Source organism: Dioscorea cayenensis, chromosome 15, assembly GCF_009730915.1.
Source record: "Dioscorea cayenensis subsp. rotundata cultivar TDr96_F1 chromosome 15, TDr96_F1_v2_PseudoChromosome.rev07_lg8_w22 25.fasta, whole genome shotgun sequence".
Taxonomy (NCBI): domain Eukaryota; kingdom Viridiplantae; phylum Streptophyta; class Magnoliopsida; order Dioscoreales; family Dioscoreaceae; genus Dioscorea; species Dioscorea cayenensis.
This window is the reverse complement of record NC_052485.1, coordinates 12,239,239-12,256,958: the sequence shown is the minus strand read 5'-3', so window position 1 is coordinate 12,256,958 and position 17,720 is coordinate 12,239,239. Positions and strand designations below refer to the sequence as shown.

Sequence of the window (17,720 nt, the reverse complement as noted above, 5' to 3'; positions counted from 1 at the left end):
ATTGCTAAATGGGCAGTAGTGTGATTTCATCTTTATTTTCACCCTATTAACAAATTGTTAGACTAAGAAGTTAGAGTGACTATAAAGGAAAGACTTTTTGGGGATATTATAAAATTAAAAGTTGGTGAGCAAAATAATCCGAATCCAATGATCTGATCCGATATTAGATTTTTTTATCAGAATTTTTCTAGTACCCGATCCGAAAAAAAGAATCGGGTAACCAATTCAAATTTTTTAGATGAAAACCGGGTCGGATCAAGGCCAAGAAAAATTAAAAATCAGGTATTCAAATCCGAACTGGTTTTTAATTTTTATTATATTCTATATATATAATAATTTTAAATTTTATACGGTCTAAAAAGTAGAAATAAAAAAAAATCCAAATCCCTCATCTAAACCCTTTAAGAGTTATATATATACATTAATAAGTTTAAATTTTACAAGGGCTAAAATATATATATCCAAATGCTTAACCAAATAATTTAAAGAGTTATATACTTATATAGTTATATATCTATATATATATTAATAAACTTAAATTCTATAGGGGTTAAAAGTATAAAGAAAAAATTTCAAATCCCTGTCTTCCAATCCGCAACGATCATCACCCCACCGCCTCTTCTCTCTAGTCTCAATTCAAATCTCTTATCTCTCTGACAACCAATGATTATTATTAATGAGACGTTTGATGCTTCAAAAGATTTTGTAATGCTTAAAATTGATAAACTCTTTATTATTTTTGTTATGACTTTTGTTGTGCGGAGAATAATATAAGAGTTTAATGCTAAGTTATAAGTTTTTTATATTTGTTTTTATGTAATGTTGTTACATAAAACAAATTCATGGAGTAGATAAAATTAAATTTGGATCCGGGTATCCAATATCCGATCCGGTTTAAACCGGGTATGCGAAATTTGGTACATGGTTTAAACCGGGTCGGATACAGGTCGAGTTTTTGTCGATCCAAAAACTGGGTACCAGATCCGGTTTTAATAACCGGATCGGGTACCCGGTTTGCTCACCACTATGTTTTGTAGATACGGGAAAGTGTGAATGATGTTCTGAACAGTTTCTTAAAAATTAAAAAAAATCTATGCCCTTAATAATTCAAATGGAGCTGCACCATTGGACAAGATTAATTCGGGAAAGGTTGATCATGCATCTAAATAACTGCTTTGAAACTTTTCCGGTCAAAAGGAGTGATGATTTCAACAAGGTGGAAAAAAGACAGAATCAAATTCGCTTTCCACTATCAATAATTTTCTCATTTCTACAGTCACCAGGTTAATAATTTCAACAAGGAATAAAAAAAGCCAGAATTATATATGCTTTTCGTTGCCAATAAATTTCCTCATTTCTACACTCACCAACTACAAAATTAATTACGTGCTCCACATGGAAACTGGCAGGCAGCATATGAAAAGAAGAGTTTGCATGATTTGAAAAATCTTGCTAACCTTTTTAAATCATTTGCTGCCTATTAAAATTAAAATACCAAGAATTCAAATGACTTCATTTTTCTGTTTCTGTTTGTGTTTTTTAAGAGCTATGAGATGCCATACCTGCAGATAATAAGAGGACTACTTATCAAAAACAAACAAATAAATAATAAGAGAAATTTTCCATGATATGAAAAACCTGGCTAACCTTTAAAGATCACTTCACTACCTTTTTTCTGATTTCTCGAAATTCTAAGAATTCAAATCACTCAGAAGCTTTCTGTTTCTTAAATATGTCATGTGTTATGATATGTTGTCATGCATGCAAACTCGAATTGGATGCTACTCAAGTGCCCCTCATTTTGTGACTTGGGTAGTTTGGTAATTATATCTGAGACTGCTATTTTGGCAATTTCTTAATTTTTTTTTGTTTAACTTCAACAAAACCGGAAGATTGAAACATATCTCGTTGTCCACTAGTTCTGGTCATGCTTTATCTGTTTTATTTCTTAAAAAAGTTTTCACATTCATATATATATATATATATATATTCTATTGTCATTTAATATAAATAAAAATAAATAAATAATTTTTTTAAAAGATTGATAAACCATATTCATTACTTAAGAAAAAAATAAATAAATATATCTTTTATATTTTTATTTGTATATTCCTACATATATGACGCTTCATATTTTATAATATTTGTTATATATTTTATTTTTTTTAATATTATTTTAATATTTTAATAATATAATAATATCTTATATATTTTTTGAAATTTATCTTTTTTTTATAAAAAATTTACATTTGACAAAGAATGGGTAATATATATATATATCGATTTAATATGTAGAACAATAACCCATGCGGCCATGCTTATACATTTGTATGAAGAGGAATTGCATGGAGCATCCCTTCCATTTTGTCAATAGAGTAAAAAGTCCTTTGACTTTTCCATATCCCCTATAAGTCTTCCCTTTTCTATACAAATACTTTCAAGTCCAACAGTTCACTAACGGTGTTAAGAACAAGGTAAAATGTCTCTCTTGTCCTCAGTTGGTTATAAGATTTTGAAAAAAGTTGAAAATTAAATAGTTATTAAGTAACCATCACATCACATCTCCATACTCATCTCATCATCTTCTCCTAAGAAAAGAGAATCCTTTCATCTTCCTCCCTTTCATCTTCCTCCGTTGAACGGCCACATCGTAGCTGATAGGCATTCTTCTCGCTGCTACTGGAGAGAATGAGAAAGCTTGAGAGTATCCTTGCCCTCTATTTGCACACTCATGAAAAAAAAGGTTTCAAGGCAGACGGCATTGGAGGCCAACACCCTTTGGTTAATCTTATCTTGCATTTATGGTTTATTGTTTGTTAAATTGGATTATCATTGTGCATAAGCCCTGTAATTCCTTGATGAAGACGTGAAATTTGAGTGTGTAGTTAGCTTGTACAATAGGTTTGTGCCCTAATTTCAGTTGTAATGAATAAATCCGCATGAATGCATGAAAGCAATTGTCTTATGTGCGCAGAATTTCTCTAATAACATTGTTATCATCATGTGGAATATATGTTAGGGCTAGTATTTACAAATGTATTTGATGTTCATTTTTTTTTGCTAACAATCCAGTTATCGATGAGATTGTATCTCTTTAGTTGTATTATGAATGGATGGTTAACATTTAGAACCAAAGAAGATGTGAATGGATCATTAACATTTAGGATTCATGCGTTTTTATTATGAATGGGATTACTATTAGTGTTTACTGTTTATATTTCTGTTGTTCAGTTCATTTACAGAAGACAATTGCTTGCATTGTGAGTTCTTGTTGATATTATGGGTAAATTATATTATTTGGCAAAGATATAGTCGGTTATGACTTTGTTATTCAAGAAGTAAATATTGCCTGACCAGTTTGTTTTGTTTGTGTGATTAGGAGGATTATGGGCGACAATTCAGGGAATCTTGTCAACGGACGCTATTATTTAGCACCAGTTGTTGATACCATCAACCAGTTGAAGAAGATGATGACACGAAGGTACTGGGATATACTTCGACGGACACGATTCAGCCACCTCATGGACATTGAGCCCATAGTCCAAGAGCGCAGTGTTTTGGATGCGTTAATGCAGCTGTTTGATGAAAGGAGCAACACATTCCATTTGGGGGATAGTTTTTTGGAATTCAAGGACGAAGATGTTTCGTTAATATTAAGATTACAATGTGATGGCATCTCCATTGACTTCAAAAGAAAAAAGGAACGTTGTGTATTTGAAGAGAAATACTCAAAGAACGAAAAACTATGAAACTTTGATAGAAGAGTTAATAGCACTTCGTGCAAAGGTAAGTGTTCTTGAATAAAGGAAGATGTTGTTAAGAGGAATGAGGAGCAACCGACCCTATATTGTAGGATGATATTGGTCATTCAATTGATCCACCCCATGATGATCCGTCTGAACCCCCGGCCAAGAAGTTTAAGGAAGTGGCGTCCAAGCCACGAGTACCGAACCCCCCATTGGCGGACGTATCTGAACCATCCCAGTATGAGAAGCCAATCATGTGCGCTACAAGGCCAGTGAAATCTTCTTACCCAGCTCTTGCTCCGTCAACAAAAAATGTCAGCACTCGAAAAGGAAAGAAAATGACAATGCCAACTCCATCACAAATGAGTGTGCTTGATGAGAAAACAAATGATGACATTGACAATGCAATAGAGTCCTTAACCCAATTGAAAACCGAGGAAAAATTATTTACAAAAGAGGGGGAGAAGGAAGCATGCCCCGTAGAGGAAATACAAGATATCCCCACCAGTTTAGAAGATATAGGGTTACATATATGCCATGAGAAGGTAAAAGAACCTCAAAAAGATTTCATTTCAGGAAAAAAAATGAGCCGCGGGTTTTGGTCATCTGAAAAAGTTACAACAAATGGCATTGAGTGTGTTTCTCAACATCAAAATAGACGAGTAAGTACCTCGACAAATATTTCACACTGTGATGGTTGAATTTCACACTGTGCTGGTTGAATTCAAAATTAAATCTTCACTATCATGGTGTATTAATCGATTTTCAAATTTATGTGCAAGTTTCAATTTGTGCATGCTAGCATTACAACTAACAATTTAGATATCGTCGTAATTGTTTATTTTTATTATTAAGTGTTCATATTTATTATATTATATTAATATGTTTCCTTGATATGATACCAGGACTGTTGTATGGAGTAATGGATGGGGTCACACGACCCGATCTCATCTTCATGCTTTAATCGATGGCAAACTTTTGGTGCCGGATTTTGTCATGAATGTATTTGTCCTTATGTTACTTGATTCTTTGAAGAAATTCCCGCACAAGTTTGGTAGACCTGCCACAATTTGCAGACCCATGGCGCTTCCTCTTTCACACCAGGAGCATTCAGTTGATGGTCTTGATAAAATGATGTCCCCAGCTTTAGAAGATTATGTCAGAGTGAAACTTGTTCTCATGTCGATTGCTTTGAACAAACATTACCATCTTATTGTCCTTGACAAAGATAAGGAGAAATATTTTCATTATTCATCTATCTGTAATCTAGTTTATGATCAAGCAGCAAATGCCATGGTAATATTGATACCCATTTCAAGTTTCTGCTACTTTTTTGTAGCATTGTTTTCATGTTTTGCAGTGTTCCTTGCTTGAAGATCGTTTGCAAAAAAAAATCAATATCAATGAGATGACATCGTATACTCTTAGTTATGTTCGTGACTATCCACAACAAAGGGAGGACCAGTGTCGATTGTCTAGTGTACCTGATGCGCTTCATGGAACAGCTTCTGCATGGTGAGGAACTCAGTGTACCCCACTCAGATGTTGCCCATTTGCGACTGGAGTATGCTGTATGCATCTTGTCAAATGGCATCACACGAAACACACCCTAGTTAGCATTGTCTATAGAAGCGTTAGAGGCAAGTATAGACGCTGGGGAAAAAATGGATGATGAGCCACAACAAAGCCACCAAGAAACTGATCAGCAACTAAAAACTGCGCCACCCATCCCAGAGAGTAATGAAGAAGCACAGCCAAGTGGTGATTATGCCGAATCGGCAAATGCCTAACATGAAATGAATATCCTCAGTTTTAATATTGACTTCATTAAGAACGGTCATTAGTGTATTGTTTTACTTACTTATGCTTTACAAATTAACAGTAACAATCATTATTGTCTATTACTATTCATATATGCCATCTTATGGTTACTTAATCGCCTTATACATCACTTTCATTGCTTGCTGACCAATAAAGCTTACTCATATACAGTTGTTGTGTTTATTGTTTATAAATTGAATATGCCGCTCATTAATATATGGTTCCGTTTACATATGTGCTTCGTTGTTTACTTCCACAGATATCAGTTCATTTTCATTATCTGCTGACCAAAAATGCTATTTACACTTCAAAATTCACCATTCATGCCTAGTATTACTGTTAACATATATGGTTTGTTGTTTATGGTTAGACATTCATGGATGATTTTCAAAACATGTTACCCTAGTTCATTGTTCAACAAAAACATGCACTCCACCTGGTGCTTAGTCTGCGATTACTTCATTACATGTTGCCCTGTTATGTCCGATTGAGTGGCAACGACTACAATGTATTTTGCGCACATGCCATGCTTGTGACTCAATTCGTTTGCGCCCCGGATGACCAGGCCTTTTTTTTGTTTGAGATAGGCGGTCGAATATGGAGTTGGCGAGAGTCGTCCAATGGTTTGTCGTGATCTGGTACAGGGAATATTGATTCTTTGTATGTCAACTTGTAGGATTCGATAGTGTAGTATGGTTTAATGAAGCGATGGACATTTGTATCAATTTGCATAATCGTTGTACAAGCATGCTTACATGATATTCTGTATACCTGGCAGCAGCGACAAGAGCATGTTCGATCACGCAAATTAACAGAATTACTTTGGTGGTCAACAACCTCGAACTATTCTCCATCTGAACAACCTATCAGTAAGCACCTACTTTCGTCGATTATCGCTTCAATCTTCTTGTGTATCACAGGGCAAAGATAAGCTTCCCATTTCAAGCAACAATTACGTTGGTTGTACATCATGTTCATCATCTTGAACCTAAAATCATGAAAAAGGTTGTATAAATTGCACGTGGAGCCCATTACGTTGGTAAATATAAAATATAACAAGATTTAGGGGTAATAATACAAGTGCAAACTGTAGAACGTATTACCTAATTTCTAAACACCAACTACTAATAATAAACAGTAATGTGATAAACGAAAGGGAAATATAAAATACAGAACACAAACATCAAATAGTAAATAGATTAAGCGAAATCAGAATAGGAAAGAACAATATTAAAAGCAAATGGTTGATAGAAACATCAATACGAGAAAGTATGTAACAACTTTGCATTCTATTTAGAGACGTCTGAAATAAATTAAGAGGTTGAATATGGGTACCACCTTATTGCATCTACCATCTTACACACAGGAATGTGTCATGTTTCTCTTATCCATGCATTAAAAGATTATGCGACATTGGAATACATTTCACCCCACCGCTGGCCTCTAAACAAGTAATTGCACCAATGTGACATGTCCGATTTTTGGAACATCCAATGTTGTGCTTGTCCTGATGTGGCCAATAGGGAGCCTACAGCTTCATCATATTCGAAAGACGTACAGGCATATGCAATCTTCATAATCAAACTCCAGCACTCATCCTTTAATGACTTTCCTAGCTTCCCATTTGCTTTAAGAAAATTTGCATGTAGATGTTGCAAACAATAAGCATGCGGGGTGGAAAGAAAAACCTTCGCAATAGCATTCACAAGTCATTTCAACCTATCGGAGATGAATGTGACAATGTTGGTGTAGTCGTCATCACCTTATATTGCATCACCCGAAGTTGATGTAAACCATATCCAGTTATCATCAGTTTCATTATCCACGATAGCAAACACTAAATGAAAAAAATCCTTCATTGCCATCTTTGGCTATTGCACCCAGAAGGATACCGCCATATTTGTCCAACAAGTGAGTTTCATCTAGAAAAAGCATAGGCCTACAACCCTGCTTGAAACTATCAAGAGAAGCATGAAAATAGAAAAACCAATGCTTGAATCGTTCTTCATCAGTGTCGATAATAATGATGCTACCTAGGTTAGTTTCAGAAACTTTGGCTGCATACCATAGCAACAGATCAGAGCTTGCTATATCACTGCCACGAAGAATTCCCCTTGCCAACTCTTTACCCATCCAGGCTCGTTTGTACTGCAGACGAACACCGTGGTCACGTAATATATCTTGTTGTATATCCATTGCTCGGTATAGAGGCCAATCACTTAATTTTATTATTACCTTCCTACTGACTCATTTCTTTGATGCTCTCAGGTGAAATGGTGTGTTAATGCCCCCACCGCATGTATGTTCATGTGTTGTTTTAATCCTAAATGTAGGGAGGATTCCGTCTCTTGAGGCATGAACACGCCATTGACAATCCTCATTAGCACATGTCACAGTCACTCCATCTCTATCGTTCTTTATGAACTGAAAGTTGAAATTGCGTTTGACGGCTAAGTCACATAATGCATCCTTAAAGTCTTTCGCATTTTCAAAACGATGACCAATCATAGTAAACCCAACTTCTCAATCTCTTAACGGATCACGTATTGTTAAAGGTCCTCCATGTAACACTGACGGTAACATTGACAATGTTTTCCTAGTATGATGGAAAAGTAAATTGTTAGTTTAATAAATAAATAGAAACGCTTTAAAATTGAATGCTTACTACCAAAATATTAACAAAAACCAAAAATTTAAATTGCAAAACTGAAAACTAACTACAATCTAACGTGAATAAATACGAAAACGTTTTAATGAGCAAAAAACTAGCATAACGATCACCGTATCATATGTGTACACCATTAAAATTGAATAGAAGGACAATAGCTATCGCGTAAGCAGAGATATAAAACAAATGAAAGAATAAAAGATATATGATATTTACGATGGTCTCGATGACCCAGAGTTGTCTTTCGTGTTACTATTCATAGTCTCTAACAACATATCAATCACGTTTATTTTGAATAACCGGTGAATGTTGCACATTGTTTAGAAGTCATTTTCGGAACTAATGGAAGCCATTTTCTTCTGCTCATCTGGAATTATATATTTAACTCTGACCGAAGAAGCTTTAAGGTGCCAATACGTACATATTTCTTCCAATAATAATTCCCAGCCAGTCAAGACAGTTAAATCTAACACACAACCCTCTCCCTTATATTTCACAACAGTGTGAAACATGTTCATTAGGCACTGCAGCAACAAAACAAAAAAACCTTTAGTCATAAACGGACAACTTTTGAACATGGTGGTTGATAAAAATAAGATAATAATATGAACAAAATCTCTAACTAGACGATATCATTGACGTATGGTACACTTAAGATGAGATTCTTGCAGCTTGTGTAACGTTGCATTGGATAGCTTTTCTGGACTGGGGAGACGGAGACGAGGAACGAAGATAAAAATGGTTCTTTACATGAAGAGGATCTAGAATGGAAACAATATGAACAAGAACAACAGCTTCTTCACCAAGACACAAGTAGAAGAAGAATGAAACTTCCAAAGCAAGTTTCCAGTACAATAGCCATGCTATGATTTGACTTGGCACCATTATTCCCTCCAAACTTTTTCAAGGGTAGTTTTGAGATTAAACAAAAACATCACGGCTTGGGGTGACGAAAGGGAGGAACGAGTATAGAAAATATAACGGAAGGACTGACCAGGTATTAATTTTGTCAAAAAGACTTGGGAGAAAGTTTAAAAAATTTCAGGGGCTTAAAAATAATTTATGAATCTCAAATTTTCAGGGTTTATTAAAGGGGATCTGTACAACCATGCATCATGGGTTGGTTACAACCATATAAAGAGCACAAGCACTAAATTTTTTTCTGTCATAAAATTTAATTACTTAAATGAATATATTTAATAATTAATTTGTAAAATAATTAATATAAAAAGAGAACAATGATTCATTTAAAAAAAATTAATCTTAAATAAATTATTTTAAATTAACATTTTTTTAATTATTAAAGTGTGAAACAATATCAAAGTAAAAAAAGGCAGTGTGTGTCAATTTAACGTTCTATGGGGTTGTGTATGTAAATAAAACCAAGAGATTCTAAAGGCATGAAATTCATGACAAACGAACAAAGTATTCCCGAGTTGGCCTCTCTAGTTTATCCTTAAAGATGACTTCCTATCTTATCTTACCAGAGTCAAGAAGCAGAAGCAGGTCTTGGTTTCTTTCTTTAAAGGATTTATAAAGAAAGGTCTCTTGGAGGCATACAAGCATATCATTGACTTGTTGATTGCTTAGAGAAGCGCATCTTATCTTCTTTTTATGGTTTTGTTCACTCTGCAGTGCTGAGAAGGGAAGAAGGTAGAAGAGAAGAGATGGAAGGAGGTGTTGTTGAAGCTGATGCTTCAGCTTTCAAGGAGTGTTTCTCTCTTGCTTGGAGAAATCCTTATGTTCTTAGGCTTGCTTTCTCTGCTGGAATCGGTGGCCTTCTTTTTGGCTATGATACTGGTAATTCAACTCAACTATATTTCAATATTTCTCTTCAGATGTTCTTTTTGCATACATTTCTTATCCATGCTCATCAATTGCTATTCTGGATCAGAAATTTTCTTTACAGAATTCCAAAATAAGCAAAAAATTAGTTTTGTTAGCATTCAGCTCAAAATATGTTATGAGATGATGAATTGAATTTGTTTTACTGCATTTAATTGAAATTAAGCTCAATCAGTAGCTTAAAATTTGAGCATGTTTGATTTACATACATTTCTCCTATGGTTCTTTACTTCCAGGTGTGATTTCTGGTGCATTGCTCTACATCCGTGATGATTTCTCCTCCGTTGATCGAAAAACATGGTTACAGGTTTCCACTCCCTATATCTATCATTCAATCTATTTATCACCTATCTTTGCATAACACTAGCTAGTTAAAACCATGTTCTATATATCTTTAGCTAGTTATTTAACTAATATTAAAAAAAAACTTTACTTGAATGGTGTACAACAACAGGAGATGATTGTGAGCATGGCAGTTGCAGGGGCAATAGTCGGAGCAGCGGTTGGAGGATGGACAAATGATCGATTCGGGCGAAGATTTTCAATTCTAGTTGCAGACTTCCTCTTCTTTGTGGGTGCCGTCATTATGGCAGCGGCTCCGAGTCCTACTCTGCTCATTGTAGGACGTGTCTTTGTGGGTCTCGGTGTGGGAATGGCATCAATGACATCCCCACTCTACATATCAGAGGCTTCTCCAGCGAAAGTACGCGGTGCACTTGTTAGTACGAATGGCTTTCTGATTACAGGAGGCCAGTTTCTGTCCTCCCTCATCAATCTAGCATTCACAAATGTACGTATTTCGGACCAAATGGGCATTGAAATTCACTTGCAATCATGTTGTAAATTCAGTTAATTTTGGTTTAAGGTACATGGAACTTGGAGGTGGATGCTTGGAATAGCAGCATTGCCAGCTTTACTGCAGTTCATACTGATGTTGCTTCTTCCAGAATCACCGCGATGGCTTTACAGGAAGGTTGTAGTTCATTTGACATTAGCAAATCGAAACATAGAATTATAATTCCATTCAGGGCTAAATTCACAGATCAAAAGCATTTCTTTTGTTTGTGAATATATTTCAGAGAAGAGAAGCAGAAGCTGAGGCAATAATGAGAAAAATATACCCTGCTCAGGAAGCAGACAAAGAAATACAAGCACTGAAAGACTCAATTGAAGCAGAAATCAAGGAAGAAGGATCATCAGAAAAAATCAACATTACTAAGTTGCTGAAAACAAAGACAGTAAGGAGAGGACTCATTGCAGGAGTTGGTCTTCAAATTTTTCAGCAATTTGTCGGCATAAACACAGTCATGTATTATAGTCCAACCATTGTCCAATTAGCCGGTTTCGCATCAAACCAGACAGCTGTTGCCCTCTCACTTGTAACTTCAGGTCTCAATGCAATGGGTACCATTGTCAGCATTTACTTCATAGATAGAACAGGGAGGAAGAAGCTTCTGATCATTAGTCTATGTGGCGTCATTCTTTCACTCGGAGTTTTATCAGGTGTCTTCCATGAAACTACATCACACTCACCCAATGTTAGCAAGCAGGAAACATCCCATTTCTCTTCCTATACCTGCCCAGATTTCAGTTTGGCGACTACCAATTGGGATTGCATGAAATGCCTCAAGGCTTCTTCTCCAGACTGTGGATTCTGTGCTTCTGGAACAAACAAGGTAACTAACTTTCTTCATCTTGTTATGATACAAAAATATAAACTTCTTTAAATCTTAATATAAAATGTAAATGAATAAATTCTTTTTTCTTTGGGTGCCATTTGCTGCAGCTATTCCCAGGAGCATGTTTGATATCAAATAACACAGTGAAAGACTTGTGCCACAGTGAAGGAAGACTATGGTACACTAGAGGATGTCCAAGCAGATATGGATGGCTGGCTTTAATTGGTTTAGCCTTATACATAATTTTCTTTTCCCCAGGGATGGGAACAGCGCCTTGGATTGTGAACTCAGAGATATATCCCTTGAGGTTCAGAGGAGTCTGTGGAGGAATTGCAGCAACTGCTAATTGGATTTCAAATCTAATTGTTGCACAGTCTTTCCTATCACTAACACAATCCATTGGGACTTCCTGGACATTCTTCATTTTTGGAGTCATTTCTGTGGTGGCATTGTTTTTTGTCCTAGTTTTTGTCCCTGAAACTAAAGGACTGCCAATTGAGGAGGTGGAGAAGATGCTCGAGCAGAGGGATGTCCATTTTGCCTTTTGGAAAAAACAAGCTGGTGAATCAGAGAAGAAAGCTAATACTAATGTATGAATGGTGCATTATCATTTTGCTGTTGAACCTGTATTATTTTCTACAGACCTACCTCAAAGTATATTATTATTATTATTACCTCATTATCTTCATGTTTTTAATTCTTAGTGCTTGCACGAAACAGATAACAGATAGTGAGTTGAAAGGTTAGGGAAGTTTCTCATATTATGGAAAGTCATCTTATTATTTATTTATTTATGTTTAATAAATGCTCCTCTTACTCATTTTTGATATCTCATAACTCATGAAACACACAACACATTCCAAAAACAGAATAATGAAGTGATTTGAATTCTTAGCACTTGGAGAAAACAGAAAACAGCAAGTGATTGGAAAGGTTAGGAAGGCTTTTCTTATTGTGCAAACCTTCATTATTACATGCTGGCAAGTTTCTATGTGAAGTAATTGGATTAGGTGCACTAGCTGGTGAGCGTAGAAATAAGGAAATTATTGATTCTGGAAAGCATACATAATTCTGTCTATTTTTCCTTGTTGAAATCATCAATTCTTTTGACAAAAAAAGTTTCAAAGCAGTTTTTAGATGCCTCCCACATGATCAGGCTTTCCAGAATCTTGTCCAATAGTGTAGCCCTATTTGAAATTTTAAGGGCATAGAATTTTTTTCCCCCTACAAAAAAAAAAAAAAAGCTTTAGCTTGATCGGTAATACTTTATTAGAGAAATATTTTGACAAAAAGTCTAAATAAAATTGATTTTCTAAAAAGAAATATTCAAGGGCTTAATCTTTTATTTGTTTTTTTTTTTAGCCTTTATGACAATCATGAAGATCAGTGAGAGTGAATTTAGATTTCATGCTAACATGAATGAAAAGAACACTTTTGGACCAATAATTTAGCAGACATGGAAATCCAATGGGTTTTAGCTAGACCTGTCCAATGGTCGGGTTACACGCCCAAGCCCGAAGGCCCGTTTAAAAAATCGGAGGGCTTGAACAAATATATAAAGCCCGATGTCCGGGCCTTGGATAAAAAAAGAACCCCATTTTAAAAATAGGCCAGGTTTGATTTTCATTGTTAAAAACCCGACCCGACCTGGCTCGGTCCGAATTATAAAATATATTTATTAATTAATTTTGTATATACTTATATATATGGTTTGAATTTTATTGATTATTTATTAATTAGTTTTGTATATACTTATATAATATACATTTATTGTTGATTATTATTGATTATAATGGTTTGAATTTTAATTCTTGTAATTATATAAATATTTATATTTGGTATTTTAATTTTTAAGTGTTATGTAGAATAACATTTTGTCATATTCATATATTAATATTATTGTTAATTTTTTTTATAACTTATATATTATTTGATGAAAAACCTATTTGGGCAGGCTTAGACAGGCCTTAGGTAGAGGTCATTAAATTTGGGCGAATTCTGGCAAAGGTTAAAGCCCAGATTTTTGGGTTGGGCCAGGTTTGGACAAGCTTAAATTTTAGTAATTATGGATAAAGCCGGCCCGAACCCGGCTCGGACTGGCCCATGGACCGGTCTAGTTTCAACATCAAATCAATATATATATATATATATATATATATATATATTTGCCAAATTTAATATTACAATCTGAAAAGCATAATCAAATATCAGTTAGGAGTTGCATCAAAGTATTGGTTGAACGACAACCACATCACACATTCTTTATCAATTGATAATTGTTTCCGAAAAATTTCTATGGCTATAAAACCATTTAACAGATAATCATAGTGTGTGTGTGTGTTTAAAAGAAGGAATCACAGTGAATTGATTGGGAGCAAAGACACTGAAAAAAAAGGGTGAAAAAAGTAAGTAATCATCTCTCCATGTTGAGAACTAGTTGCAGAATGTGGCCTTTTTTCCCCACTTCTCCCCTCAATTAGATATAAAGTTGGGATATGCGGTTCAATACTTTTGGAAGATTCAAAGAGAACCAAATTTTCTTTTTTCTTATGCTAGCTCACAAGAAACTTTGTTCACCCACATCAAACTTTTGAAAATCAAATTCTAACCATTTCTTTTCTAATGGATCAGAAGAAGAAGATGCCATTAAAAATTAAAATAGAATAAGGCATATTTTGCAAGGGGTGAGGAAGAAATCCATTTTTTCTTCTTTCTTTCTTCAATATCCATTTCTATACCCTACTTTCAAAATATATATTTTTTTTCATTTTGTCTTTTTATATTCATTTATAGGTGTTTTTTAGGGCTGGTCAAAGGTCAAGTTAAAGTTTTAAAATTTTAGAAGTCTTCAAAAAATTATTTATTATAATAAATTAAGATCTTATATTTTTAATTTAGTACTTAAATTTACCTTTGGCTTATACTTAGGGGGTGTATTTGAGCCGAGCCGTTCATGAGCGGCTCGGTGTTTGGCTCGATAAGGGCTCGTTGGTGTTCAGCTCATATTGTAAATGAGCCAAGTTTGAACATCATTTTCAAGCTCGATTAATAAACGAGCCAAGCTTGAGCAGCTGAAAGCTCGGCTCGTTTTAGCTCGCGAACACAACTCATGAACAAGCTCGTTTATATGCTCGGTTGTGAGCTCATTTATATATATATATATATATATATATATGTATATTAAGATGAATATGTGACTATGTCGTTATTATCAACTTGAGTCACACATATAAGGCTCTAAACTACTATTCAAAAGCTTAGCTCGTTAAAAGCTCGGGTCAGCTAGTTCATTAAACTAATTGAGCTCGTAAGATAAACGAGCCAAGCTTGAACATTACCAAGTTCGGCTCATTAAATCTTGTGAACAACTCATTTATTGTATAATCAAAAGCTCGTTTATAGTATCATTTACAATTTTATTTGTAACAATCATTAATATAATCATTTATAGTGTCATGAACAACCTTATTTACCGGATCGTTAATAATATTACAAAAAAAAAACATTTATAAATAGTTACATCACAATGTTTATTTTGTTATTATTGTAATTATTTATTAACTTATTTAATAAATATTTTAACAAACTTGAACTCAAAGCTTAATAATTCCATAAACAAGCTTAAATTATTCTTTTACTAAAATGATCCTCAAACTCAAATCGAGTTGACTCACACTTGATAATGATTCATTAAATAAGCTTTAAATGATAATTTATTAAATAAAAAAATAGAATATAAAAAAATAGTCAAGCCTTAATCTAGCTAACGAGCCAAGTCTAAGCTTCAAATTTTTTTTAATAAGTTGAGCTCGAGCATGAAGCTCGATATAAGCTCGATTAGAGCTCGAGCTCGGTTAAAATAGTAATAAGCCAAATTTGAACATTAAAAATGAAGCTCGAAGAAAGCTCGGCTCAAGCTCAAATTCGACTAAATAGTAACGAGTCAAGCTTGAACAAGACAAAGCTCGGCTCGGTTCGGCTAATTTACAGCCCTACATACTTCCATATAACTTGTTCACGTAGCTCATTACTTCTGAAAATAAATTTTTTGCGAGGTTTTTCAGATGGATCAGAAAACAATGAAATAACAAAAAATTAAAACAAGACATTAATAAATTAAGGCTCATTACATGGCTGAGGTGAAACTGATTTTGTTCATGTCTTCATTTAATATTAATTTGTTTTAGAAAAAAAATGCGAACCACCTAAAATATATTTAAAGATAGAAGGGTCACAAGATACACACTGTCCGAACTAAAATTTTTAAAAAAAATAAAAACTGAACTAAGTCCAATATTCGGCTACTTTCAGAATTTTTTTTTTTCTATTTGTTTTTCCTTCATCCATGGGTGTTGTATATATAGAAGTGTTGCATGAAAAAACAAAATAAAATGAAAAACCTAATCATTCCCAAAAAGCTGAATGAAAATTTTTTGTTAATCAAACCATTCAATTTAGATTATGGTCAAGTTTTACAAAAAATATTAAAAATTTACCTATATTGTTTCATATAGTATAATATATTTTATTTTATTTTATTTTATTTTATTTTAATTTTGTGACACTATATTATTGCCATGTGATATATACAGGATGGATGTTCAGTGATGTATGTTTCAATTTGCATGTGAAACTTATATTTATTGTGCTCAAAAAACTTTTCTTCTTTAATGTTGATCTTATTCCAATTTTGCAATGACATATGAATTTATTAGATTATTATGGACTTTATTTAAATTTAATAATATCATCATATTACTTTTCTTTTACTAAGATAATTTTTCATTATATTAATTTTAAAAATAATCTTAAATATAAGAAAATGGGTTTGGATTTGGTTTAAATTAGGGAACAAAATAAAGTAAAAATAAAAATTATTACTCCAAATACTAATGGGATACGATGTAAAAGATATATATTCTAAGATATATATTGGTAAATGTAATTTGAACATCCGCATTGGAAAAGAAAGAAGAAAGAGAAAAAAAATATTGTGTGAGGAGAAAAAGTGTAACAGGTTTAGTAAGAGTGACCATAGCATTTTAGTGGGTTGAGAATGGAGTGAGAAAGTGTTGAGTTTGTTTTATTAAAATTTTCTCACTAGAAATCAAGTTGGACGGCTGTGATAGATTGAATTACTATTATGATCATGATATGATGGTTCAATGGTTTAATTTTTACTGTGTAATTATTTATAATACTATACATCCAAATTTACACTGTTCACAATGCTGTTGATGTTATTGTGTTTAAACACTATATATATAACAACTATCACAAAGAGAAATGTTTTACAATCATTTGATTAAAATTCAAAGACTGTACATAGAAGATGCGACCTGTGTATATATATTTCATATGTACTTGTTGCATGGTCAATGATATAGATCATTATTTTACTTATTTTCTCCGGAGTCCCACTAATAGGGAAATTATAGTTCAGGTTGAAGATTTTAAAATAAACAAATATTTTTACTTTTTGGCTCACTAACTAATCTCACAACTTAAACGTCATAATCATTAAAAGAAACAAAGCACACACAATTAGGGATTCATTTCAAATCGTTGTGGCCATTATTGCAGCCAATATTTTCATACAGAACGTAATCAATTTGGATGCGAACCGCTTGCGCATTGACTTCGTTTTCAATCTTTATCAAGTCATTCATTATTTATCACTGATTGTATTTTTTTATATACTAGTATTTGACAATTTCAACGCACGTGTTTGTTTTAATTTTTTTATTAATAAAAAAAATATGAAATTAATAATATTATTATTATTAGAGATAATTAATGGACCTCTCAAACCTGTCCCAATTAAATTAAAAAAATTAATTATATATCTTTATAAAATCAACATTGATTTATTTCTAATAATCATAATCATATTTTTGATGAATTTTAGAGTAAATTTTTCAGGTGGGCACCAAACTTTGCTGTATTTTCAGTTTGAGCACC

At 33.4% G+C, this 17,720-nt stretch overlaps 1 protein-coding gene across 6 annotated transcripts; it reads left to right on the top strand.

Annotated features, from left to right (window-relative positions):
- Positions 1-9,645: 9,645 nt before the first annotated feature.
- On the top strand, positions 9,646-12,462 carry LOC120277903 (probable inositol transporter 2). 6 transcript variants are annotated; one of them, XM_039284764.1, is made up of 7 exons: positions 9,646-9,741; positions 9,871-10,035; positions 10,317-10,387; positions 10,535-10,870; positions 10,946-11,053; positions 11,160-11,756; positions 11,867-12,462. In XM_039284764.1, the coding sequence occupies exons 2-7, from the start codon at positions 9,903-9,905 to the stop codon at positions 12,353-12,355; spliced, it is 1,734 nt and encodes a 577-aa protein (XP_039140698.1). In that variant the 5' UTR covers positions 9,646-9,741; positions 9,871-9,902; the 3' UTR covers positions 12,356-12,462. The 6 variants fall into 6 exon arrangements, with proteins under 6 accessions (XP_039140698.1, XP_039140696.1, XP_039140697.1 ...); XM_039284762.1 differs by having other exon boundaries at positions 9,663-9,778; XM_039284763.1 differs by having other exon boundaries at positions 9,683-9,789.
- Positions 12,463-17,720: the final 5,258 nt, after the last annotated feature.

What these genes read in the sequence shown, in the direction of transcription:
- LOC120277903 (XM_039284764.1), top strand. Translation starts at nt 9,903, where the DNA reads ATGGAAGGAGGTGTTGTTGAAGCTGATGCTTCAGCTTTCAAGGAGTGT. An exon ending in TCTTTTTGGCTATGATACTG is followed by an intron (nt 10,036 to 10,316) that starts GTAATTCAACTC and finishes CTTTACTTCCAG; the next exon opens with GTGTGATTTCTGGTGCATTG. An exon ending in CGCGATGGCTTTACAGGAAG is followed by an intron (nt 11,054 to 11,159) that starts GTTGTAGTTCAT and finishes AATATATTTCAG; the next exon opens with AGAAGAGAAGCAGAAGCTGA.